Source organism: Microtus pennsylvanicus, chromosome 2 (assembly GCF_037038515.1).
Source record: "Microtus pennsylvanicus isolate mMicPen1 chromosome 2, mMicPen1.hap1, whole genome shotgun sequence".
Taxonomy (NCBI): Eukaryota; Metazoa; Chordata; class Mammalia; order Rodentia; family Cricetidae; genus Microtus; species Microtus pennsylvanicus.
The window spans coordinates 120,991,975-121,019,969 of record NC_134580.1 but is presented as its reverse complement, the minus strand read 5'-3'; the positions used below and the strand labels follow the sequence as shown (position 1 = coordinate 121,019,969).

At 42.1% G+C, this 27,995-nt stretch overlaps 1 protein-coding gene across 1 annotated transcript; it reads right to left on the bottom strand.

Annotated features, from left to right (window-relative positions):
- Nucleotides 1-1,381: 1,381 nt before the first annotated feature.
- On the bottom strand, nucleotides 1,382-26,945 carry Dstn (destrin, actin depolymerizing factor). The gene is made up of 4 exons (XM_075962341.1): nucleotides 26,594-26,945; nucleotides 6,472-6,779; nucleotides 4,728-4,804; nucleotides 1,382-2,585 (listed from the first exon to the last, which is right to left on the bottom strand). The coding sequence occupies exons 1-4, from the start codon at nucleotides 26,594-26,596 to the stop codon at nucleotides 2,476-2,478; spliced, it is 498 nt and encodes a 165-aa protein (XP_075818456.1). The 5' UTR covers nucleotides 26,597-26,945; the 3' UTR covers nucleotides 1,382-2,475.
- Between the last annotated feature and the right edge of the window lie 1,050 nt (nucleotides 26,946-27,995).

Below are 27,995 nucleotides of genomic sequence, written 5' to 3'. Positions count from 1 at the left end.
GGTGAACTGCTTTGCCTCTGTGCTGGCTACCGAAGGGCTGCCCAGAGGCTTTCCAGTTGCACTGGCCAGCAGAACAGTTGCTCCACTGTGTGACTGAAGCCTCTTCAGGAACCCTTGTTCCCCTGACCATTCAGTGTCATGCACCTAGTGTCCCTTCTTCCAGTGGCAGCCCGAACCTTGTTATTTCAAAAGGACTCCAAACCTTTGGGCAGGTTCATTCTCCAGTGGGCTGCAGGAATGAAGCTGCCAAGGGCCTAGGCAGCTTTGTAGGAAGACCAGGACGGACTCAACTATCCAAGTCACAGCTGTTTTCCCGAGACTAATAATCTCGGAAGTAACAAACTTGATAGCGGGACCTCATGAGCACCTTTCTCAGTGACCACAGACATTTTAGTATGTTAGCCCTTGAGAGTGGAAATGTCTTCTACAAATAGCATTTCCTTGACCAATGTCAGCAAACATGTAAACCTGAACTACTACAGCAGAACTGAAATAGTTGTTAGCACAACTTGGGACCCAGACTAGGTAGGTGTCCCCTGAAATTTCCCAAAAGCCACCTATATGAGACCAACAGGTTCCAGGAACCATTAACATTTCTGGAGATGTTTACTTACAGACTGCTTAAGCCTGTGTGCCCAAACTTGTGAAGCACGGAGCTGTGGTGGTGGCAGCAGTCACATTTCACAAGCACAAACAGTTCTAAAAGCCCCAGACAATACCTGGACGATCCACGGACTATGGGGCCCACTACAATGGTTGCATAGAAATTCAGGATGAATGACAAACAGCCAACTTTTAAAGGGAGTCTGATGAAAGTACAATTACCACTTTGCTTCCTTCAGATAGACATATGGAATAAGAAAAAGATGTCCAACTTCTACAGTTGCATTCTCATTTAAGCAGAGGAGTGAGCTGTGACCCCCTCCTCCTAGTCAGAAATGCCAAAACCTGGAGGACTCACTGCATAGGGAAAGTATGCTAGCTTGTTTGGTGTCAACTTGACACAAGCTGGGGTTATCTGAGAAGAGGGAACCTCAACTAAGAAAATACCCCTATTAGATTGCCCTATATGTAGGCAAGTCTTTAGGGGCACTGTCTTAATTGATTTAGAAGGGTCCAGCCCACTGTGGGCAGCACCACCCCTGAGTTTATGGTCTTAGGGTAAGAAAACAAACTAAGCAAGCCAGTAAGCAGCATTCCTCCATGTCTGAGTTTGTGTGCTGACTTCCCTCAGTGATGGGTTCTGGGAGCAGTAAAATGAAATAAAAGTATACCCCTCTTCCTCAAGTTGCTTTTGGACATAACCTTTATCACAGCAATAAGAAAACATGCAGAAGACAAGTTCTTTATCTCCAATTCAGACAAATAACCACACAAAAGGTAAGTTACAAATGCTTCCTTTATTACATAAAGCCAGCATTGCTACTTCTAAGTTGAGCTGCTTGTGCATCTACACTGTGTGGTGTCGTGCCTGTGATGTTATCACTTCCAAGTGTCGTTAGGCAGGCCCCTGTGAGTGCCAGCCGTGGTACTTGTTCCCGTTTCCCACACAGCTGGTAAACTGCTCTAGGGATTTGTGTCCTCCCAGGCCCCAGAGGAAACACTCAACACTCTTCCACATCCTACCATACCAGATGCAGCAGGGTTCCAAAGGAGAAATTAAAGATTGACAGCACCCTGACTTTTTTAAATACACCGCTTTATCATTTTTCATTAATGAAGTAGATTACAATGAAGCCCTAATTTGCAATATAATTAGTTGTTACAAGACACTGAACATTCCCCTGAGGATATACCATGATTTCTAAGACACAAAGTCACTGTAAGCAGTTTCCTAGCCCAGGGAGCCTCTTGCTGCAGGTACAGGGCTGCTTCCTGCATTCCACACTGTGCTCTGGATGGTGTGCTCAAGGTCAGCGTGATTCTAAGCAGACACAGTTCTGAAGCAGTCTCGTGATGTATCTGATGACTGAAGACTGCCTGGCTTAGTTACTGCTGTTAGTGTATATTAGTGTTGTACACACTAAAGAAAATTATACCTCATTATTTTGTTTAAGTCAAGGAAAAATAGAGAATTTGGATGAAAATTATACATAGATTACAATCAGTTTTCTAAGCAAAGGAAACAAAAGTAACTGCTGAGGTTAGTCAAGATTTAGAGTTCGCTTCACATTGCCTTGTACTGTTTTGTGAACTGTGTTATTAAAATCCTGAGCTCAACAAAATCTTTTTAAGTCACTTCATGAAAATAGGCATTTGGCCAATAAGAATTTAATTCCACACCAATGAAACTTTAGAGGCTAGATTTATGTAGGTGTTGGTGTTTGCACACATCTATAGAATTTTTAGTTTACTACAAAGATGACAAGACAAATTCCCCTCAGTGAGATCCTGGCCTAATATATTTGCTTTACTTCTATAGTGAAAGGATAGTGTTAAACATGGAAGCTTTCAATTGTGGCACTGGCTGATGATCTAAATAGGGGATCCTTCAAAAGCTACGATTAAGGAGCCACCAAGCTTTTCTGCAATACTAGTCCGATTGAGGTCTTCTGGTCCATTTGCTTGATACTCATGCTTTATGCCTAGAGAGAAAAACAAATTCTATTTAGAATTATGCAGTAGCTTACTATTTCTCTAAAGTAGCAAACTAAAGACCCTTGTGTATTAACGGACCACAGAATGCTATCCAATTGTAGGAAGAAATAATGTATAAGCACATGAATCAAAATGATGACCTGTCACAAACATAATGCCGACTGAAAGCAATCAGAAAAACAGGTGCACATCCTGTTATGATTCCATTTATTTAACTCTAAATCAGCCCCAGCCAATGTATGCCATTAGATGCTAGGGTACCAATTAACATTAGGGTTCAGGGAAAGGTAGGAGAAGGGTACAAACAAAAAAGAGCGTCAAGAAAGATTTTGTGGGGTTCTATAATAATTTAGAATATATACTTTATTAAAGATGTACTTCAATAAAAAGGCAGGCGTAGTAACTTTTTATTTAAAACAAATGGAAATATGGGGGCTGGAGACATGGTTCAATGGTTAAGATAAGAGTACTTGTACTTCTTGCTCTTGTGAAGAACCAGAGATCAGTCTACAGCACTAGAGTGAGTGCCTTAGAGTCAATGGCCTGCGACTCCAGATCCATGGGGTCTGAGAGCACCTGCGCTCACATGTGCACATAACTAAAAACAAAGCAGAAGCCAGGCACACGCTTTTAATCCCAGCATTTTGGAGGCAGAGGCAGGTGAATTTCTGAGCTTGAGGCCAGCCTGATCTACAGACTGATTTCCAGGACAGTCAGGGATACACAGAGAAAACGGGTCCCCCCCCAAAATAAATGAATGAATGGATGTATGTATGGATGAATAGAATAAATCTAAATAAATAAATTTTAAAAAGCAAGCAAGCATGAACTAAAACACTGCTACAGAAAACAGCTCTGTGGTGGCATCACACACCACACTACCACACTTAAGATGTGGCACTGAGGGGGTCTTAGGACAATTCCATCAGCACACTGTAGAACTAGCTCACCCATGGGCTTGCACACAGCAGTTTCTCTGCACAGAGCTGCATGTTTTAAAGCAGCTGCACAGTGAGTGTCTACCATTTGAAGATCATTTCTCAAACGTTACTCAAACAGGTCAGTTTTTAGCCAACTTTGGACTAATTTGAGAAAGCCATTGATGATTCCACTAAAAAAATTTTCAAGGTGTCTATCATTTAATATTCCTAAATCAAGTCTAATGTAGCAATTCCCCTTAACTATTGGATTTCATCACAGTATTGAAGCTGAAAGTCATTTGAAGCATCAGTTGACAGGTTAGGGAGCCCCAACATCAACTTGAATGCATGAAGAACCCACTTACTTGAGCAGCAGTGGGACTTAGAAAAGGAAACAGGAATTCTTTAACTCATTAAAACAAGCTAGGGCGAACCAGTTCTACTCCAAGAATACAAATGCCAGTCACAGAAAACAAATGATACCAGCACTGGGTAAACCCTTGTAACCTGGGCTCCCTCCACTACTTGGACATCACAGTGGAAGGGAGATGGCAGAAGAAGACTCAGATCAAGCCTCCTTCCCCAGAGCAGAGAGACTTGAGGTCAATGAGGTTATAGATTCGAGCCAAAGGTCACACAGCAGTTAGACAGCAAGCTCAGCCCTATGCAAGCCTCTGGGGCTTGTGCCTCATGCTCTTCTACCATACCAATGTCTTCTGGCTGGAGTCTGGCCAAGGCCACTTCATCCGGACCCCAGCCACCCAGTGGCAAGTCAAATACAACTGGCCAGCTCAAGGTGAGTGTATTTTCCTTTGGACCCAGATGAATCAATTACCTAAAATTATACCATTGAACAGTAAAGCGAGAGATAAGAGAATTCTTCCCCACTTATGAACATTTCCTTTCTACGGCCTTGTCATGGGCTACATTAAAAAACAGACTGTTAAATACAAATAACATAAACCACCTGCCATATAAGAACCTGGCTTAAACCCAGCTCTAGAATGATGCACAGCCAATGGGAAAGGCCATGGACACAGGCCTGCAGATGCAATGTGACCAGTCCAAGACAGAAGATGCTCAGAGGGCATTTCTCCCTTCTCTGTCGCCAAAGCTCACCGAAGAAAATAAGGGATTTTAGAGATATTCTTATCTTAATTCAGGGATTCACTATACCCATAAAACTTCATAGGAAAGTCTAGCTCATACCTTGAAATTTCTTCTTGATGGCGTCCTTCGAGCTCGCATAGATCATTTTGCTTTTCAGAGGCGCATGTTCTGGTGCCCTAGACAGAAAGATGCCACAGTGCAAAGATGGCTTTGGTGAAAAGTACAGCCTCTACCATGTTAAACAGTCTCCAGCAGAAATGAGACAGGCCTCAGAATCTAGATTTCTATTTCCCACCTCTGAAGGTAAAAGTTATAGATGGTCATATGTACAATAACCATAGTGAAGAAAAAAGGTATGCCAAAAAAAAAGGATAACTGTCCAACTTAAAAGCCTATTTATTTAGCCAATATACCTGCCACACAGCTATAACTTCCCCAAAGCCAGGGACTTTACTGATTTTATTCATAGGGCTGTTTCCTCAGCTCCTAGCACTATGCGTGATGTATAGGAGAAATAAAGTTTAATTAATGCACCTCATTCAAATCCAAATTCTACTAACTTCAAGGCTTATCAATAATGACCTTCTAAGTTTTGATTTATGTCCATGAGTGTGATTACTTGTCTGTATGTGTACTACATGCATGCAGGTGTCCACAAAGGCCAGAAGAGGGCATACACTCCCTGGAACTACTTCGGGCTCTTGTGAGCTACCTGACAACACACCATGGTCCTTTGCAGAGCACAGTGCGTGTAGCGCTGAGCCATCTCTCCAGCCCCTCAGCAATTATCTTCATACACTACTCTCCAGAGATGGTGCTGTCTGTTCTCTCACACGGACCTTGACCTCACTCTTGCAGTCTCACATCCTGGTTTAACGGGAATCTTAGCGGAAAAGAAGTGATGGAATCCACCATTACTTTCCTCCAAATATCAATGCTTTTGACCTCCAGTTCTGCACCTCTTTTACGCTGGCTGGCCTGGAACTCAGAGATCCTCTTGCATCTTCCTCCAAAGTTCTGGGATTAAAGGTATGTGTCACCATACCTGGCCATAAGACTTCTGTCTAAGGCTTAATGTCAAATACTTGAAAAGATAGAATAACTAGAAAAGGCCAATAAATCACTTAAAAATGCTAACTAGAGAACACTGCTCAGCTGAATCTTTTGCAACAATGGAAATGCTCTACATCTGTCAGTAATATGTGGCTACAAATTGGAAATAGATATTCATTCTGCTAAACAATGAATTTTAGCTGGGCATGGTAGACTATGCCAGTACTTCTAACACTGGGAAGGGCTATTACTGAGTAGCCAGGTTGGGCTATACAGTGAGACCCTGTCTCAAAATATAGCAGTATCATTTTTAACCAATTAAAATTTAAATTAAAAATTAAACATCCCTTTGTACATAGTGGTAACCTAACTAGAACATATAGCAAACTACAATAAAGAAGGAACAGTATCAGTGGCCTCAAAAAAATATACACTCCAAATACCTACATGAAGAATATGTGTCCAGTAAAGCAAAGAGAGGCTTTGGTTTACCAGTAGGAACATTTGGTAGAAGCTGGGAATTTTGATTTAGAAACAAGTCCTAAGAATCCATAAAATAAACTACCTAAAATGATGTTCTTTCAAGTAGACAACATAGCTAAGCTATCACTACAACTATGAAAGCTGGGAAACATTCTGACAATGAACACGAGTTATCTTGAGGGTCTGGGAATGCCTAGCACATGCATGGTACTGGCTCAAACCCCAACATCTCCAGTACCATTCTGGTCCCCACGTTTCTCTAAGAGCTCGGATATACAGAAGCTTGGGGTTGATTCTAAGTGCTCACCACAAGAAGAACATCAGCTCTTCTTTTCTGGACTCCTTGGTTTCAAAGCTTGCATCATACAAAGCGTAGCGACAATCTTTCTCAGGAAGCATTCCCACAAAATGCTTGAAAGGATCAGTTATGGTTTCACCAACATCTCCAACCAAGATCTCTTTGCCTTCTTCAACAACTATGCACTTTTTGTCTGCACTGAGACAAAAAATGACAGCCTTCTTTCTTTTCTTGATTTCTTCTGGCGTGGAGCATTTCCGAACTTTCATGTCATAGAAAATGCGACATACTTCATCCGCAACCTGAACTCCTGAGGCCTATGAGGGGAACAGAATGTGCAGAAGGCTGACAACAATTGTAATTTCAAATGTAGAACAAGACATTTTGGCTCTAGATTGGCATCCGCTCACACGACCATCACTGACTTCAGACTTAAACATACCATGGAAGCCATTTTCTTGGGCTTAGCGGCCTGCCAGTCAAGGGTACTCCATAAACACTAAATGAGAGATCTTGTTTCAAAAACAAAATGGACATTTTCTGAGAAACAATATCTGAGATTGACCTCTGGTCTCCACCCTGACACACACACACACACACACACACACACACACACACTCCGCTAACAAATGTTAGTGAGTTTGGACAAGCTGTAATCTCATACTGCAGCAAAATGACACACAGGTCACCCACCTGTACATTTCTCAAACACTAATCATAGAGTTAATACAACATCTAAGAACTCCAGTTCTTGGGTATACTTAGGAAAGAAATAAAAATGTGCCCTCATAAACAACCATATGCAAATGTTCACAGAAACGTTACTCACATAGACAAAAGTGGAAGCTACTCCAAAGTTCATTAAGTGAAGGGATTTTTAAGTAGTACATCCACACAAAGCAAAAACGAGGATCTGACTCACTGCAACATAATGAGCCCCAGAAAACATCACACTCAAAAAATAAGCCAAAGAGAAAGGGCTGTATGCAGCATGATTCTATTTATATAAAATGTCCCCAAAGGCGGATCTATAAGTAGACTAGTGGTTTCCAGGGTCAAGGGAAGAGGAAAGAGATTGTTAACTGGCAATTTTCTTTCAGGGTGATGGAAATGCTCTGCAAAAACCCTACTGCTTAAACACATGTGCAAGAGCTGGCTGTCATGATGCATGCCTATATCCAAGCAAGCAGTTTGACAGCTATGGCAAGAAGATCAACAGTTCAAGGCCACCCTGGGCTACACTGGTGAAACCCAGTTACAAAAATATAAGAGAAAAAGATGCCTGTAAGAATGTGGGGGAGTGGGATATTGGGAAACTGGCGTTTATCAAAATTTCATCACCCAACTGTTAAGCTCTGGGTACACTATAGTGCTATCTAATCTGCATCTATTCACAAACTCCTCCAATCTAGCTAACCAATCCACACATTTTTCTTATAAATGTAACTACTGTAAATGAACAGCACATTTTAATTCAATGGCAGTCAGAAAATACTAGATAGAAAACTAACAAACTTTACAACCTTACTATATTCAGATTACATTCTTATTACACATGCATACTTATTATATTTTTAAAAAGTCACTTTCAAGCCCTTTACTGCTTTAGTAGGATTTTCTGATCTTTGAAGAAATGGAAAATAATGTTTAATTAATATTGTCAAGGTAGAACTAGAAACAGACTCTAATTCCTCTCTAGTCCATAATAATGCTGATATTTAAGTTTTTTAACCAACAACTAAGTCTTACTTTTAAAAATAGTTTATTTAAAATTTATCATTCATATAATGTGTTTGAATCAATCCATCTGCATTTCCTCCCCTCTAACTCCTCCCCTACCAGCCCACAACTTTTCCTTCCCAGCTTCATGAACTCTCATTTATTACTATTTTTTAAATACCTACTGAGTCCATTTAGTGCTTGCCCAATTCTTAGAGGGCAACACTGGAAGCTTTGTATTTATTCAATCAATATCTGAGTATACCTAAAGTACCTAAGTCTCTCTAACAAAACTTGAAATCGATTTAGAAATCAGTCGTGTACTGTAACTGAAAACAAAGCAAACACAATTCTGCAGCTGTGGTGGGCAGAGTCCAAGCCTTTTCCATCAGAAACATCACCTATGCTGCTTTTTCATTCCTACGATGTGTGGTAGCACAATATGATGAGTAGAGCCCGAGTCTACACTCATAAGATCCAGGTGACTATTGCGAACACTTAGTCCTAAAACCTGATGAATACGATGACTACTGCTGTACTGACTTTACCTGTCCTTACCCCTTCCCCTGTAGGCTGTGATGAACGAGTGGAGTCCTTTACAAATCCCAGTCGCTCGAGTCCAAGGCTCTGTGCACAGACACCTGGCACAACCTAAGGCCCCTTCACAGCTTCTTAAGTCAAAGGACAAAAGGTCACAGAAGAAGCCGGCTGCATTAAAACAGCTCTCCTGGCAGTCTGGACTTCTGTGAGGACTCACCTGAGTCTCCTCCTAGGCCCTCACACTGGAGCAGTCACTACGCTCTCCTAACAACAAGGCTGCTTGTTCAGGCCTACCCACCCTAGCCTGAAGGCATTCATCTTAGAAGTAACGCCAGGCAGGGCCTATCTGGTTCCTTCAAGAAAAGCTGAGAAGAAAAAGACCTCTCCTACCAGTTCTGTTTTTCAGCATGCAACATTTAACTGCTCAGCAGTCAAGAACCTGTAAATTTATTTTAAATAAAATTAAATCAAATTCCATTTTAAATTTAAAGTTCGTACAGCTGAAACAATACAGACCACTGAAAATCTCTGAACCAGGAACACTAAGTTGCTATAGTTGGAAGGAATTTGAGAGCAAAAATAGACTGCTACCACAAGCGCTCTGACTGCCTTAAAAAGCTATGGAGTCACAGCTGAAATGTCTCCATGTTCTGTACTAGGAACCACTGGAGAATAGGAATCCACGCTCCACCCTGCGTCAGAACAGCTGCTTCAAGCACAGTGGGTCATATGTTTGTCTTGAGTCTCTTCAGATGGAGCGTTTATAAAATTCACCAACTGGAGGACTCAAGAGATGACTCAATGGCTCAGAGTACCCCTGGCTGCTCTTCCAGAGTCCTGGGTTCTACTTCCAGCAAGCACGTGGTGGCTCACAACCACTGATAGTGGGATCTGATGCCCTCTTCTAATATAAAAGTTGCACACGCAGATAAAGCACCCATGTGCATAAAATAAATCATTTTTAAAAACTCACCAACTAGCTGGGCGATGGTGGCGCACGCCTTTAATCCCAGCACTCGGAAGGCAGAGGCAGGCGGATCTCTGTGAGTTAGAGGCTCCAAAGCCACAGAGAAACCCTGTCTCAAAAAACCAAAAAAAAAAAAAAAACAACAAAAAAAAAAACCTCACCAACTGAGATTAAATCAAGATTCATGATTCATGAGGTACATACTCCTTGAATAGCTCCTAGTCAAACACAGAATTATGCTAACAGTAATACAGACACTGGGCATAATCTTGGAAATGGCAGAATAAGCTGCAAGAGCAAGTCTCTCAAGTCTACCACAAGGGTGAGTGACAATCGTTGAAACTTAAGACATCAAGTTTTGAGGCTTTAATTTTTATTAACCAGTGAATCAGTTCAAACCTAAATGTGATGGTCACTAACAACAGGCCACCCGAAACCTGAACACCAGACTGAGGTTCATCCTCACTGCTAAACACAAGTAGGACACCTCCCTCCCCTTGGCTCCATTAAAACTCACTACACTTTAATCCTCATTAAAGAAAACAATTAAAGTCACTGAGCTACCTAAGAAAATTATTAATTTCTAAACCTTGTTTGTGTAAGGGTCTAAAATGTCTGAAAAGTGAGACTGGTGCAGAGCAGACAGACAGACAGACAACTGTAAGTTAACAACTGACAACAGTCAGTGGCTCCTTCCTGACCAGTTTCTCAAAGGAGCTGGGGCGTTGCAAACCAGGTCCAGGATTCCCTTTGTTTCTACCTTGCACAGGACCAGCAGAGACAGGACTAAGAGCTGGGCTGCTGGCTACTGCTAACGCCTGCAGCAGAGACAGACAAGACAGTGCTGCGGAGCTGACTCGGGGCTGAGTCCCTACCTCTGTCTCCTACAACAGCTCCACTGCAGTTAGGGAGGTGATTAGAAAAAGACCATAATTCCATCAGGGCCAGAAAAGAGACGGAATGCAATGGGGGGAGCCAGTGAAATTACTGTGCCCCCACCCTGCCATATGTGTCCCTCCACCCTTGACTTTGGATTCCAGAGTTCATTCTCTACAGAGCTTGCTATCTTTCCAGTTGGTCACCCTACTGAAAGGGGGAGATAAGTGACCACAAGAAATGAAGGTAGACTCCTAGTCACCCTCAGGTATGATCCTAAATTACAAAATCCCTTTTTCAGCTGTCTTAGGGAAACATGTGGGCCAATAACAGCTGTGTTAGCATTTCTTTCCTGCCTTCTACTGTGGTAGAAGCCATCACCACACTGGAAATATACAAGACAATAAGAAAGTAAATTATTACTTTGAGTTTCAAGGAAATTTAAAAAGCAGCAGCACATAAAACTGACCCAATACTAAAACAGTATGTTTTGGACAAACAAATTTATAAAATGTATTACACAACTTTCTGTCTTGGGAAATAGTCCACTGTTTTTGTTGATGACCCACGTCATTTGGAACTTCAGCTATTATACTACGCAAAAAACAGATTAATGCCTCTAAGGGCAAAGATTTCACATTTAGTATTTAATCTATTTATGGTTGACTATTTCTGAGGGCAATGAAGCAATTTTGAGGGGAACAAACTGCTAATACACACACATACACCCCCACACACTGGTGAGGCAGGGTTTTATTATATATCCCAGGATAGCACCAAATTAATAATTATCTCAACATCATAAGTGCTAGATTACAGGTGTGCAGCATCAAATCTGGCATTGTTTATGAAAAGTAGGTTATCTTTGTATCAAAGACTCAAAGCAATAAAAATGAAGAGTCAAAGTTTCATGCAAAACAGTTTAACTTAAGCAAATTAGGCAAAGGCTTAATTCTTCCAGGTGGATTAAAAGAGAATATTTTATTTTATCCCTTATGGAAGACACACTGAATATTGGGAAAGAAGTGAAGAACTGGAAAAGTTTATCGAGACCAGACCAGAAAAAGCAACTTTGGTCCTGACCATTCTGACAAATGTGTAATTAACTGAGAATATGGTCTTTCGAGGAGTTGAGAAAATTCCTTAAACAAGCAAGCAAACTGGTTACTCTTGTCTCCTAAGCAGAGCTGGAAATGCTCCACTTTAGAAGATTTTTCTCTGCAGAGAAGCAGAAGCCCACAGCATCCTCTCGCATCCCCCAGGGCAGCCAGAGCTGCTTATTCTTTAACTCAAGAAGACAGGTGGAACCACATACGCCAAACACTGGAACGCAGTGCTGGGCAGTGCCATTTATCAAGTGCACACTAATTATTACTATTATTAACTAGAAGATCCAGTTAGGGCATCTTCAACTCTTCAATAAGTCATGTTGCCAGTAAGCCTCAGGTTACTGGACAAGTTAAAACTTGTATTTGGGGGCTGGAGAGATGGCTCAGCAGTTAAAACACTGGCTGCTCTTCCACAGAATTGAACTTGGGTTCAATTCCCAGTGCCCACATGGCAGCTCAATCCTGTCTGTAACTCCTGTTCCAGGGTACCTGACACCCTCACACCTTCACACAGACAAGCATGCAGGAAAGACACCAGTGAACATAAAAATAAATTTAAAAACCTGACTTGCATCTGAAACAAAAATTTATTTAATTTTGGGGAAAAAAAAAAGAGATGAGTTCACTGAGTAACAAAGGGCAGAGGGCAGGGCAGTAGCAAGAACAGACTATCTCCTCAATCAGAGATTCCCTGCTTCCTGTTCACAACAACTGTGGCATCTGGTAGTATCCATCTCTTTTTTCTCCTGACTATTTAGTAATGCCATCAACAGATAAAAAAGACACTGAAAAAATGTAATATGTATACAATAGAATTTCATTTTGCCATAAAGAATGAAATTACAATAATTGCAAGAAAAAGGATGGGTCTAGAAACTACATATCAAGAAAAAGGATGGGTCTAGAAACTACATATCAAGAAAAAGGATGGGTCTAGAAACTACATATCAAGAAAAAGGATGGGTCTAGAAACTACATATCAAGAAAAAGGATGGGTCTAGAAACTACATATCAAGAAAAAGGATGGGTCTAGAAACTACATATCAAGAAAAGGGATGGATCTAGAAACTACATATCAAGAAAAAGGATGGGTCTAGAAACTACATATCAAGAAAAAGGATGGATCTAGAAACCTCATATCAAGTGAGGTAACCTGAACTCAAAAACAACACTGCAGTTCTTGCTCACGTATGAATCTTAGCATGTAATGTCCACAGATCTGTATGTGCATAGGCTATGAATTAGAAATGGGATGATAAAGGTGAAAGGAAGTGCTGAGGAAGGAGCAGGGCATCAGAACACATGTGCAATGCAAGCAGAAAGGTTGTTACTGGCAGCAGAAAGTACAAAAACTGGAGAAACAATGGAAGGGAGAAAGAAAAATAAAACTTCTTTGAAACTGCCATAATGAAACCTAATACTTTGCAATGCTAACTAAAATAAACAATATATTGTGTGGTTAAACAGCAAAGTAAGGGGCAAAGAGTGCAGTAGTGGCACGCACACCTTGGTAGTAACCCGCAGTTCTCAGCAAGAGGGAAACCATGTCTAGTACTGGAAATGCAGCTAGCTACTGAGTGCTAGAGAAGTCATGGATCTTAGGAGAAACTACAACCACCACTTAACAGCACAATCTCTAACTACACTCCAAATATTTGTCATCATACCCACAGGTAAGTATAGTTCTCACCCTTCATCAAGGAAACTTCTCTTTGTAACAGAGACCTTGACAGAAAACCACAACCAATCATAACGCAGAGCTGTGGAGCCCAGTGATGTAGGAGGATCTTCTTTCTATGTGTTACTTTCATTGGTTAATAAAGAAACTACCTTGGCTTTTTGATAGGGCAGAATTTAGATAGATGGAGTGGACCAAACAGGATACTGGGAGAAAGGCAGCAGAGTCAGGCAGATGCCATGAAGCTCCGGCCCAAAATGGATGTAGGTTAGAATCTTCCCGGTAAGCCATGGCCTCGTGGTAAACACAGATTAATAGAAATGTGCTAATCAAGATGTGAGAGTTAGCAAGAAAGAGGCTAGAGCTAATGGGCCAGGCAGTGTTTAAATGAATACAATTTGTGTGTTGTTATTTCGGGGGTAAGCTAGCCGGAATCCGGGCAGGAATGCAGCTGGCCACGCCTTTTACTACAGCCCAGTCCTGAAGGATACTTCCACATAACACCCTTGCATCTAAGGCTCCAGGAACTTTGCAGAAGAGTGGATGAAAAGACTGCAAGGGCCAGAGGATCAGGGCATTTGCTGAGATCTCTGTCTTCTAGTCACGTAAGAAGCAATGTTCAAAAGTCTCACCAACGTGGCTGCCCAAATGTGAACTGAACAAGAATGAAACCACATCCAATAGACATGCCAAACTGGATGGGGCCTCAACCGTACACAAAGAACTACAGCAAACTGAGGAAAACTGGGAAAGAAAAAGGTGGGCTTCCCCAGGGAAGAGCACACCAACTGGTTGTTCAGTGCCAAACAGTCCTGAAAACATACATACAAGCAACATCGCACAGACTGTATGTTACACTTAGGAATGTATATGTATAAACGGGCAACGACAATGAAAAGAGGCCATGAATCTGAAGGAGAGCAGGGAGAGGGATATGGGACGGCTTGGAGGGAAGAAAGGGAAGGGATAAATGTTGTAATTATATTATAATCTCAAAAATAAAAGGTTCAATTACACTACTTTAGGAAGCCATCACCCACAATGAAGAAAGCCGTGACAGAGTAGCAAGTAAGTGTGTTTCATCCTATGTCCCTTCCCAGTATATATTAGTCAAGGAACACACAGGGATTCTCCAATATCCTGAGAAACTGAAAATATTCAGAGGTATTAAGAGCAGTTTTACAGGTTAAAGATCCTGGCCAAAGAGCTAAGATAGGTAAGCTCATGTTTCTGCTCCATTTGTCAAGCTTCAGGCCTGCAGGACTGCCATTAACGACATACAGCAGAAGTATGCCTGCTGTCCCACTGACTGTCCTCCCTCCCTCCCTCCCTCCCTCCCTCCCTCCCTCCCAGGGCCACCACACCACACTCTAGCTGCAGTTACAGCATCAGATACCAGTGATCCAGAAAATGTTTCAAGCTAACTCTGCTTTAAAACTGCTTCATCTGAAAAAAGCAAAGTGAAGCCAGGAATGATGGTGCATGCCTTTAATTGCAGCATTCATGGCAGAGACAGCTGGGTCACTGAATTTGAAACCAATCTGAGTTCTAGGACAGTCAGTGCTACAGAAAGAGACCATCTTTAAAAAAAAAAAGTTAGTTAAAAACTAAAAACAGAAGAAAAACAAAAAGCCAAGTGAACAATACTGTCACCGATTCCACCCATAAAAACCCTCAGTCACTTTAGAACAAAGCACACATGTGCTGGGATGGCCAATGCAGAAGATCGAATGGAAGTTCTGCTTGCTACTTAGGAGCTGTTTAAGGAGAAGCTCATTGTTAAGGCTCCCTGAACATCTCACATTCTCTCGCTGTGCTACACAGTTCCTCTTCTCATCTGGTTGCCCTCAGGGTCAGCTCAGATCCTCCTCTGGGAAAGCAGCTCCTATTTGTCCCTCGCCATCAGCTCTAACCAAAATCTGCATGATCCTCCATGTACTGACGAGGACTATTGTTATTTCTATCACTGCAGTATTATCTATCCAATATTGTCTAACCATTTGTTAGTTGACTCCTGCTCTTGGCTTCCCGGCAAAAGAACAAGAGCTGTTGTTAGTGGGTGTTTTTACATTGTTACTTTGTTTTTGCTTATGCAGTGATAGGGTCAAACCCAAGGCCTTCCAGCTAGGCCAGCATTCGATCAGCTACCTCCATTCCCACTTTCTTAGTACCTACCACTCCACTCTGCCCTTCACATCTTAGCCACCATCCACCAGCTACAACTGTGATGCTGCCAACTACATGTTTAACTCAACCAATAAAAGTTTAATAGTATTTTTGTCTTGAAACCTTTAAATATGTATTTTAACTGCCTAATATGTGAGCTTCATATTTCATATAAATTTCAGGATAAATGCTATGTAAGAGATATAAATGTATATACTAATCAATATTCAAGAACATGACTAAGAAATCAATATTCCACAAAATAACACATTTAAAAGTTTATGTGGTCTAAGTTGTTGCCATGGGCCTATTTACTTTGAAGCTGAAAACATTTAGAGGCATTACTTAAAACAAGTTGTCTACTAGTTTTACCAAGTAGAGAATGTTTCATGAATCTGCTGATATTTGAAAAAGTAAAAACTTCTTGACATCATCTCAAAGGGGAAAATCAAAAACTATTCCCTGTAAAATCAGGGCTATGACAAGGACACCCATTCCTACCCAGAATGTGAAGTCTTACCCAGAGTAGCAAGGTGAGCAAGGAAAGAGCTACAGGATAGAGAGCCAGCCAGGAGAGAAGCGCATATTCTGTTGCGGCAACGTGACTCTTTATAAAAAAGTCTGACAAATAAACTCTGTAAGTTGCAAGATACAAAAAGCCATATACCAAATCAGTAGCATTTTTGCAAAGAAAAGAAAAAAATGCAATCCCCACTGCTAAAACAAAGAGCCAGAAACAACAACAGCAACCAACAGAAAACCCTTCCAAGGGAATGAGGATACAGCATAGAGACAGACTGTTAGCTAACAGGTATCATCCCCCATCCCTAGTGCTACATCAAAGAAAACAAGAACAGAACAAAACCCCTTAGGCCTCCATCTAGCCAAGGGAGCGGATTATTATGCAATGCTAATTACAAAACAAGGAAAAGAGAACAATGGAGACTACACACCAACAGGAGAAGACATTCCAGAAAGGCGTTGTTAAAATGTCCATACTATCAAAGCAAATTTAGAGTCAATGTGATCTCTACCCACAAAGCACTGGTTTTCTTCACAAAACAGAAAAAGGAAGATGGGAATGGTGTCACATGCCTGCTATTCCAGCACCTGGGAACTGGAAGCAGGAGGCAAATACAGCCTTGGCTACACCCTGTGTATGAAGTCTAGGTTACACAAGAGAGGAAAGGAAAATAAAAAAAAAAAATGAAACTTGGGTAGTCAAAGTATTTTAGCAAAAAAAAAAAAAAATCATACTATCTCACACCTCAAAACATACTACAAAGAGCAAATAAGCAAAACAACACGGTGTAAACGTAAAAATATACACACACGCAGACCAATGGAACAGAGAACTCAGAAATCATTCCATAATCTACAGCTAACTAATAATCATTGGAAAAAGCACCAAAAACCTACATTAGAGCAAGGACAGAGTCTTTAATGAAGGAAGCTGAGAAATTTGGAAATTCATACACAAAACAATAAACAAGACCCCTATCTCTCATCACATAAAAATCAAGCCAAAGTACATCAAAGGCCTAAACATGAGACCCCCAAACCATAAAACTGTCAGGAGACTCAAGGATGACCTGCAAGACATTGAGTGGACAATAGCTTTTGGATGGCTTCCCCAGGGCACAGGCAATAAAAGTAAAAACAGGCAACTGGGGTTTTAGTCAAACCAACTGGTTTCTAAACAACAGGATACAAGAGTGAAGAGACATCCAGCAGAGATGAAAAACATTAGCAAGTTGTTCATCCAACAAGAGATGCTGATCCAAGAGAGACAAGGGATCCAACAGAAAAATATCGCAACTCTGATGGGGCGGGGAGCTGAATAGACCATTCTCAAAGAATAAATGACCAATTATATGAAAAATGACTGTATAGTTGGAAAGGAAATGCAAAGCACAACCATGCACCGTCCATAAATACACCCATGCTGGCTGAGATGCAAAAAAAGGTGAACAACCACATATCATTGGTGGGAATATGAACATATACATATGGAAAACAATATGGAGGTTCCTCAGAACACTAAAAACAGAACTCCCACAATCTAGCTATCCAACTAGTTATATATACTAAAGGAATCAAATCAGCCTGTCAAAAAGATGTCTGGTAAACACCCATGTTTACCATGACACTGGTCCCAAAAACAAGACATGAAATATCTAATATACAATCACTATATTTGATATCACCACCACCTTTTTTAGACCTTCCTGGAACTCACAATAACCTTCCCCCTTAGCCTCCCAAATGAGGAAATTATAGATGTGTGTCACCATACTCGACACCATTTATTTGCACCTTGTAATCAGATAGTTCAGGACTTTGCTGGACTATTCTGGACACCACTCCCTTGTTGGGTGAACAGTCGGCAAGTAATCCCTCTTGGTTTTCAAGTTATCAATTTTCTGTATTGTTCCTGCTGTATAGAACACTCAAATTGATTTTGACGTGGCAATTTCATAAATCAGACTATTTTGAAAGAAACTGTGCAAAGCATAAAAGTTTTAACATAAGATGACGTTTCTTAAAAAAATGAACTTAAACGTCAGGTGGACCACAGGAGTGAGTGCTCCCAAATAGAATCTGAAGAACTGAGAAACTGAAGGTACTGTCCATCTCTGCATCCTTCGGTGGCTCTTCGGAGGTGGGGATCAGTAGGAGGAAATAGGTTAGACACAGCCCATTCCTCTTTAACCTCTGCTTCCTCGCAGCCAAGATGCAAGCAGCTTTTCCCCCACTGTACATTTCTCTCATGACGCTTTTATTATGAAGGACTAGTTTGCTGGGACCAGCTAGGCAGAAATCCCCCCCCCCCAATTAAATAAGTGGTTTTGGCTTTTTCTATCCATCCAGCAAGAAATGAAAACAGATAAAATAGAAGAACAAAACAGCAACTAATCAGAAGCCATAGAGAAAGTGGCAAACAGACTCCAAAAGCATGCCTCTAACAGCTTGGCAGTATGGCTGAGCAGAACTGGTCACACCTGAAGTGTGTAAGGATGGCATGAGCAAGGGAACACACTGCCTGACAGTTGACACGTTGTTACCTTCCTTTTCACGTATAAGGTCTTTAAGCTATTTTCTATGATTCAAGATAGCCAATAAGCAAATACCATTCGATTTCCTTTGACAAAAGAGGAGTTTCTGTATGCCAGAATCATTACAGTGTTACCACAGCAATTCTTGTCTCATCTCTAAGGATTTACATAAAAAGATGCAAACTGAATTGCAGTATGTATACAAAGGTAGGGTCCTATCCAATTGTTTCAATGCTTAAACCTCAGTTCCCAATGCAGTGTTTATAAAAATAAGAACAGATATAAAAATTAAAACAATCAGCTGAGCAGCAATGTCTCACGCCTTTAATCCCAGCACTCAAGAGGCAGAGGCAGGGATCTCTGTGAGTTTGAGGACAGCCTTGGACTACAGAGCGAATTCCAGGACAGACTCAAAAAATACACAAAGAAACTCTGTCTCAAACACCTCCCCACTAAAATAAATAAATAAATAAATAAATAAATAAATAAATAAATGCGATCCATCTCTATAGGAACTTGTCAAAATTAACATCCTCTTAATCACATATTGATGGAGGAAGGTCATTGGCTAATAAAGGAACTGCCTTGGCCCATTTTATTGGTTAGGACATAGGTAGGTGGAGTAAACAGAACAGAACGCTGGGAGGAAGAGGAAGTAAGCTCAGACTCCACAGCTCTCCTCTCGGGGCCAGATGCCTCAGAGAGACGCCATGCCCCGCTCCTGGGCAAATACATGCGATGAAGCTCCGACCGAGGATGGACATAGGCTAGAATCTTCCCGGTAAGCGCACCTTGGGGTGCTACACACAGATGATTAGAAATGGGCTAAATTAATATGTGACAATTAGCCTAGAAGAGAATGGGCCAAGCAGTGTTTAAATGAATACAGTTTGTGTGTTATTTCGGGGCATAAGCTAGCCATGCAGGCAGCCAGGTGCTAGGGACGCAGCCCCATCGCCCCTTATTACTACAACATATTATAATTTAGTAGCATCCATGTAGTCTACTATGAGAAAGGGATTGCGTACTGATATGTACAGCCCCATCTTGAAAGAGTGGTACTTTCAAAAACATCTTAGTAAGTATTAAAAAAGAAACTGTCTGGAGAGATGGGTCATCAATTAAGAGTGCTTACCGCTCTTGCAAAGGACTTGGATTGAACCCAAATGGAGGCTTATAATTATAATTCCAATTCTGGGGGATCCAACACTCTTTTGGTCTTTGTGGGCTCCTACATGCATGTGGGAACACAGACTCAAACAGGCATAGATGAACACACATACATAAATAAGAAATACAGATTGACATTCCTAGTACTGCTTCTTAGATCATATAAGTGCAAAGCATTAAAGTGTCAATTATTCAAGCTAACTTTCCACCATGAACTGAATAAACCAATTCATAAAGTATATGGCTGGATCAATAAGGCCACCACTAACCATATGCAGTTTAGTGACTTTTTTAAACGTGGCTAAGGAACTTAATTTTAAATTTTATTTCATTTTAATTAACAACTTTAAAATTCTAAACTCCATTGCTAATAAATTTGTTAAATATATTAGGAGAAACCTGAGTATGTGGGCCTACTTTTTAAACTACAGTCATGGTACGTAAATACAAGTCAAATATGTGTAATGAATATTTAAGTGCTTACATTGAGACCATCTTTATTTAGTATTCAGGAAGGCCTTGAACTCAAGATCCTCCTGCCTGTCTCTAGGATGATAGCTGCATAACAAGCCTGAATGAGTTGTGCTTTAGGTGTAAAATATATACAGAATTTCCAACAATGAAAATATGTAAAAGTCACTAATTTTTCTATCAGTCAAATGTTAACACAATATTTTAGATAGGGCTAGAGATGGCTTAGTGGAGTGACTGCCAGGCATACACAAGGTCCTGGGTTGATAGCTAGCGTCACAAAGAATTATAGATTATATTGGCTTAAATAAATTTCACCTTTGCTGGTTACCTTCTTTAAGGAGCACTGAGAAAAATTTAAATATATATACATTCCTGAATCAAAATTTCATAACGAGAATTCCTTAATCTGTCCAAAAGTAAGAGAGCTTAATCTTATCTGTGTCAACTTCAGCCCTATAACCATTTGAGAAAGCACCAAATCTATGTTGAAAATATTCAAAACTAAACGCTAATTACATTGATATGCCAAAAGAAAAATCACGATAGGAAATTCATTGTTCTTTTTCTGTGATCAGGTTAAAAGAGGTACAACCTATAGCACAGTACACAAACGTTGAAAGGAATAGTCTTCCTTCGATGGGGTACTGCTGTAGGAGGCACCGAGGTTCCCGTCTCTCGGGTGCTCATGTATGTCTGACTGGGGCAGAGACTTCTCGACTTTGCAAGCTTTACAGACAAAGACAATGCATTTATATATGCAAGTCAGTTTCCCAAGGCTCAGGGTCTGGAGGTTGAGAGCAGTGGGTGCTCTCCAGAGTTCAATCCCCAGCAACCACATAATGGCTCACAACCATCTATGATAAGATCTGGTGCCCTCTTCTGGCCTGCAGACATACATGCAGGCAAAACACTATACATAATGAATAAACCTTTAAAAGAAAAAAAAAGAACGATATGATCCATCTCAAAACACTTGGTTATTACCGAAAGGAGGTAAGTTTTAATAGTAAAAAAACACTACTTCACTGAAGCAATTCTATTCATGGAAAAACTGTTGTGATGTCTGGTGAAGTGGCATATACAAGCAATTCCCACACTCGGGAGGATGGAGTGCTAAAGACCAGCCTGGGCTAGCTACAGGGTGGAGATCCTGTCAGACAGAGGATGAGAATGAATTTGTTGTGCATAGTTACTTTTAAGTAGGCTTTGTTTGATTAGTACACAACAAATTTTTAAGTATGAAGTAAAGCTTCCATACAGTCTCTGGGTATTTGGCTTATTTTATACTTATGTATACTACATGTATGCTTGCTTGTCTGTATGTGATACTGTGTGTATGCAGTACCTGCAGAGGCCAGAAGAGGGTGTGGGGTCCTTTGGAATTGGAGTTATAGGTGGTTGTGTACCACCTAAGGAGGGTGCTGGGAACTGAGCCTGGGCCCTCTACAAACATAGCAAGTGTTCTTCATTACTGTACCATCTCTCCACTGGTTTTTAATATTCTGTCTGAATGAAGTGCCCCAGGAAAAAGAGACGGGTTTAGAATGGAGGAGATGAATCTCTGTAGGTCCCAACCAAGATGAGCTACCTACTCTATGGTCCATCACCCCAGAAGCCTGGAAATGGCAGGTGAAATAAAGAGGAAGCATTTTTCTTCTGTGATTTAACAGCTTAAGACGTCTAGAAAGACACATGTGGAGAAATACCAGTCCACGGTATAAGGACCCAGCACTGACAAGCGTGGTCTTGGGGTTTTTGTTTGGTTTGTTTTTGGTTGTTGTTGGTTTTTTGTTTTTTGTTGTCAGTGCTTGATTTCAGCTCAGATGAAGTCAGGTTCACAGATACATGTCTTATATATAAACATTACATGTAAGCTGATGCGAAGCATGGTGATACCTTGCTTGCCTAGCATCATGTGAGGCTTTGGGGCCCATTTCTAGCATCAATTTAAAAAAAAGTACAATATATACAGAAACAGTACTAATAATGAAACGTAGAAACCATTTTCTACACATCAGCCAGGCAAAGGACTTAAGGATCAATTAGGTAAAAGAAACAGAAAGGATTCCACCAACTGAGGATCTGGTGTACAAACATATGAGATTGTGAAGGATATTTCTTATTCAAGCCATCAAAAGGCTATATAGATAATGAGATACAAAGTAAAACATGCCAAGAGGAGGAGAAAATACACATGCATGCTCTCCATCCAAGGGTCTCTGTGTTTATACCAAGAGGACACACAGGGACTAGACAAGTAATATATAATAATTTTATATGGAAACCAACTATTGTGAAAAGTTTAAATAGATAAGTCAACTGGAGAAATGTCCAAATGTCTACTAATAAAGGGATGAATAAACTTGTGCAGTTTTAGAGTGGAATAAGACCCAGTACTTCAATCCAACACCCTGGGCTGGTGAGATGGCTCAGAGTAAAGGCATTTGCCCATAGGCCTGATGACCTGAGTTCAATGCCCAGGACCTACATCGTAGAGGATCAACTCCAGCAAGTTGTTCTCTAAGTTCTACATGTAGACCTAGGCAAACATATATAAACAACTCAATAAATTAAGTAAATGTAATAAAAACCAACATCCTCCCCAAAAGAACACAAAAATTAAAAAAAAAGGTTGAAAGGGACTAGACAAGGCACAGCATAACATATATATAAAATTTAACACACTGATGTAACATGAATTAAGAATGTAAAAGCATGAAAAGTGAAGGAGCAGGAGTTGGCTCAGCAATTAAGGGAACTGATTGCTCTTGCAGAAAACCTAGGGTCAGTTCCCACATGGCAACTCACATCCATTTGTTAACTCCAGTTCCAAAGGATCTAACACCCTCTTCTGACTTCCATGTGTACTGCACCCATATGGCACACAGACATGTAGGTAAAGCATACACACACATAAGTAAATTTATTTTTTAAAAAAAGGCATAAAAATGTCAAAGAATGAAATCTATCAACTTCACGTAACTGTGGTGAAATGGACCTGAACCTTGCACTTAAGACACACCCTATCTCTATAGGTTTGAGGCCAGCCTGGGTTACAGTAAGATCATCTCAATTATTAGAAAAGAAAAAAAGAAAGGAAAGGTCTATTATATATTCTTTAACAAGATCTGTTCATATCCTTTCTCAATACTCCCTGGGTTACCTGCCCAGGTTCACATTCCTTCTATTGGAGAAGTTTCTCCATCATGAATGTTCTTTGAGTTTACAACATCCTGAATATAATCACTTCCTAATGGGCCAGTATAAGATCTGACACAGGACTGGTACCCAGTAGGGAGGAAGAGAGTAACTAGGAAGCTGCAGTAATAAGAAATACCTAAAATATGACCTCATCATCATGATTTTTCTTTTGATAAAAGGAAACTTTATTCTGCACTGATTAAAATGCTTCCAAATTAATCATTTTGAAGATGGGTGTAAAATAAGAAAAAGTGATTTGTGGGAGGTAATTGATCCCTTACAGCCTGATTTTCATGTTAAATGGGCATATAAACGGTCAAGTGTGGTGGTGCACGCCTTTAACTCCATCCAGCACTGGAGAAGCAGAGGCAGATGGATCTAAGTTTGAGGACAACCTGGTCTAGAGTGACTTCCAGGACAGCCAGCACCACACAGAAAAATCCTGTCTTGAAAAATCAAGGGGCTGACTTGTTAATAATGTTTTTCCTAAGTACCAAGTGCAGAATAAACTGGTAATTCAGTCCAAGCCAATTAGCTCAGTTTGTTGGAGAAGAATTCTGTCTGTGTAAAGATAAGAGTTACATTATCACATATTCTTTGACTGTATTTCAAGGCAAGACTACACCCTACTTTCCAGAGAGCCACAAAACTATGCTGCAAATGCATTCCTTGGTAAAAGAAAAGGCTAGCCAAATCTACATGTGATGTGTCAAGCTGTACCCAATAGAACTGAGCAAATAAAGTCAGGAATTTAATGGTGAGCTGGCAAATAATCTTTGCACATATGAGGAAGCTGACACACCCAGTACACACACAGAAATTTTATTGGACATGTGCAAACAGAGGGTACATTTTCCCCCAGTGGGAGGGGATTTTATAGAGACAGTTATGGTGATATTTTGTAATGAGACATTTGAAAACACGACATCTCATTTTTCTAATTTCAACTTGCTTTATTCCAACCACTTCTAAAAGACTTAGTGAGTACCAGGAAGCAATTCTTCTAAATTAAACAAACCCATAAGCAGTTAAAATTTGATCTCCCCACTACCATGCCCCAAAAAAGGAAATGGGGGAGGCAGGCAATGATGGTACGCGTCTTTAATCCCAGCACTGGGGAGGCAGAGGCAGGCCAATGTCTTTTGAGTTCAAGGCCAGCCTGTTCTACACAGCTAATTTCAGGACAGCCAGGATTGTTACACAAGAGAAACCCTGTCTCGAAAAAACAAAGGAAAGGGGGAAAAGCTAAGCATATTAGCTGACACCTATAATCCCAGCACTCTGGAACCTAAGAGAACAGAATGCTAGGCCACCCTGGGCTATAACAAGACCCTAACACCTGTAAATCTAGCACCTGGAGGCTTAGGCAGGCTTGCCTTAAGTTCAAGTCCAGCCTGGGTTTCACAGGGAGTTCTGTGTCATTCTGGATCACAGAGTGAGATCTTGCCTCAGAAAAGGACACCAAGCAGCTCACCAACAAATCTAAAAGGTTTCAAGTATAGAGGGTGCCAGAATCTGGGATGATTAAGGAGAAACACTCTCTCTCTCTAATACTCTCTAATGGCTGGACTGAATGGAGATGCTCCATGCTTATAAAATCAAACATAGTAAGAGTCTGTGTTCTGAAACCTTCATGCTGAAAACACACCCAGAACTGGTGAAAAGGCTCAGCAGTGAAGGCACTTGCCAGGCGAGTCTGACAACCTTACCTTAGTTCAGTACCCAGAGTTCACAGTGAAAGGAGGAGGGACTCACAAGGACTCCCAAGGTGCCAAGCCGGCAGCGGCATCCCTGCACCCACGTCCTCAGACCATAACAAATATATTAGGACTTGGATGTAAGAATGAACCCACCTTTGGTTCCCCCCCCCCCCATGTACCAGGAAATACAACAGATTCTTTCATTTTGTTTGAACGTACACAGGAAAGTTAAGCTTTAAAACCAAGCATTAAGACATTTAAAATGTTTAGCCCTGTTTTAAATATCAAGTTTGTGTTCTCGACTAAAAGAAAAGGCGTTGTTACATCAGCAGACTGGAGAGCAGGCACCAGTCCGCTAAACAGCACTTCCTTACACTGAGTGTTCAAACGGATCAGAACTCAAAGCCCTAAGAACAAGTCTTTAATGAACCAGTTATCTACAGATACATTTCAACTATTGAAGAGGTTCAAAAGACTTCAGGGTCTGATCTATTTGTAGCTGATATAGCCTTAAACCCAAAGAAGAACAGGATTTAGTATCACGACACTATTAAGCAGGGTCAGTTATCAAGAAAACTATCCATTTAATCCAACGAGCTATAGGCACCTGCAAGCCAGTTGCTCTATCCTAAGGAAAATCAAAGTTGTTATTTAGTGAAAACAGTGTAGACAGATAAGTGGGTACCAACTGCTTCCAAGCGCACAGATGCAGCAACAGGATAGTATTTCTAGCAGTGTGGCAAGGCCTTGCCAGCAAATCATTGACCAAAAATGGTAACAGTGTATGCCGACTACAGTGACAAAATGTTCTACCTGAACGCCCAGTTGGGATACTGTTGTACAGCAGATTTGAGTAACAGTTTAGAGACAGAGAAGTTTGTAAATTACTCAACATCTCTACCAGAATGTTTCTCTTGTTAACGGACTGGAGTTATTAAACGGACCTCCTGAGAGCTTCTATATTTGCACCAGGAAAAGCAACATCATGTTCACCCCTCGCACCCAAAGTTTGTGGTAAAGCCATGTTCTCAGGGGAAGGCAAATTTCTAGCTACGGATGGACAACCCGGCAGGGAAGGGTTAAAAGAGACACTGCCAAGCTTGACAAGCCCAACGAGAGTGCCACTGAAGCTGATTGCCAGATACGACAAACAAAGCCACGGCAAGGCCACCCTGTTCTTAATCACGCTAGCTAGCAATCACCCCGCCCTCTAGGGTGTTCAATAAAATCCTTCTTTTCCTTCTCGGTGGAAAAGGCTGAAAAGGCCCACGGGTCACTGAGCTGGCCTTGGGGGAAACCGCGCCCACACGGACGGTCCCCGCGGTTCCGCGGCCCACCCCGGGGACCTGCAGACCTCTGGATCGAAGGCAGCGAGGCCGGGCCGAAGACGATTCCGGGCGGCGGCCCGGGAACTGCCTTGGAGCCGCGGGACACAGTCCCTCCCTTGGTGGACGCCAGAGCTGCGGGTCACTCACCATGTTCGCCGCGGCGGACTTCGAAACGAGGAGCCTGGCGGCAAAGTATGAAAAGCGTCCTCCGCACGGTAGCAAGACCCGGAGAGCGAGCGCGAGGCAGACGCGACAGCTCGAGCCTCTTAAGGGGCGGACGGCACGGGTTCCAGCGAGACTGCGGCTGCGCGCGCAGCGCTCCGCCCCCCGTTGCTATGCAACAGTCAACCCCGCCCCCCGGCCAGGCCCCACCCAGGAGGCCCAGCGGTCCAAAGACTGACGGAAACCTCGCTCAGGAGCTAGAGTGAGGGGAGCGCGTGGATCCCCCCCCCCCGCCCCGTCCTAACGAGCGCCCGCTGCTCCCCGGCGAAGGGCGGGCAAAGGACGCTCCCGGGAGGGTGGCCCTGCCCTAGAGGCGGGGCCAATAGGTGCCCCGCCCACCCCGCGGCTGTTGCCCATACATGGAAGTCGCCACCTGGCCAGGTGTGCGCGCCGCCTGGGGCGGGACCGGAGCGCGGGGTGGGCGGGGCGAGAACCGGTAGGAGGGGCGAGCGCCGGCGGGCGGGTGCAGGGCTTGCCCGGGGGGTGGGGGGCTGGACTTCACTGCACGGCGCTCGGGGCTGCATCTCGAATTTTTTTACCTACTTTGGTGCTGTTCCCACCGTCCTGTGCTGATTGGTCAGCCCGGCACGTCGGCCGTCGCGTGAGAGGAAAAATCTGCACATTTTTCCTCCTTCCTGAGGCGACAGTGGCTGTTCAAAGTCCTGTGTGAGTCAGCGCTAATTTCAGGGCTGGAAAACTGGAGTGATTTGTTTATCTTCGGAACGGGCAAGAAGGAGGCTCAATGACCCGCAGGGGTGCGTGGGGGGGGGGGACGCCTCGTGGCCCGGGGCTGTGGGCCCGGCCCCTCCGCTGCGCTTGGGGGCTTCTCATTGGGGAATCGTGTTTTCCCAAAGGGTGGTTGCACGGAAACACAACGGACCCGGGGCCACCAGGAATCCTAGCGTTTTTTTGTTTTTTTTTGTGGCGAATAAAAGGAACCCGTAAGACGTTGGATGATTACCTAACTTTTGGACTTAATTTAAGCGACAATCACGATCTCTACAAAAACTTTTCATTCTCTACATAGGAGACTTTTGGACAAGATGGTCGTTGTGTTTCTTTGTGTCTATTTTCTGGGCACTATAATTTTGTTCTGCCTACGTAGAAGAAACGCGGTTCCCAGTAGGGTTTTTCTTTCTTTCTCCCCCCCCCCCCCCCCCGAAAACAAAAGACAAACTGGCAATTCTAAGCCTTTACAGCTTCGCCACAGGGTGTTTAGCAGGCTCCAGCAGTGGCGTCAGGGTCACCTGAAGAGCTTGTTCAGAAGATTTCTGAGTTCTGGCTGGGGCATCTAGAATGTAACCTAAGAATTTTTATTTTAAACAAT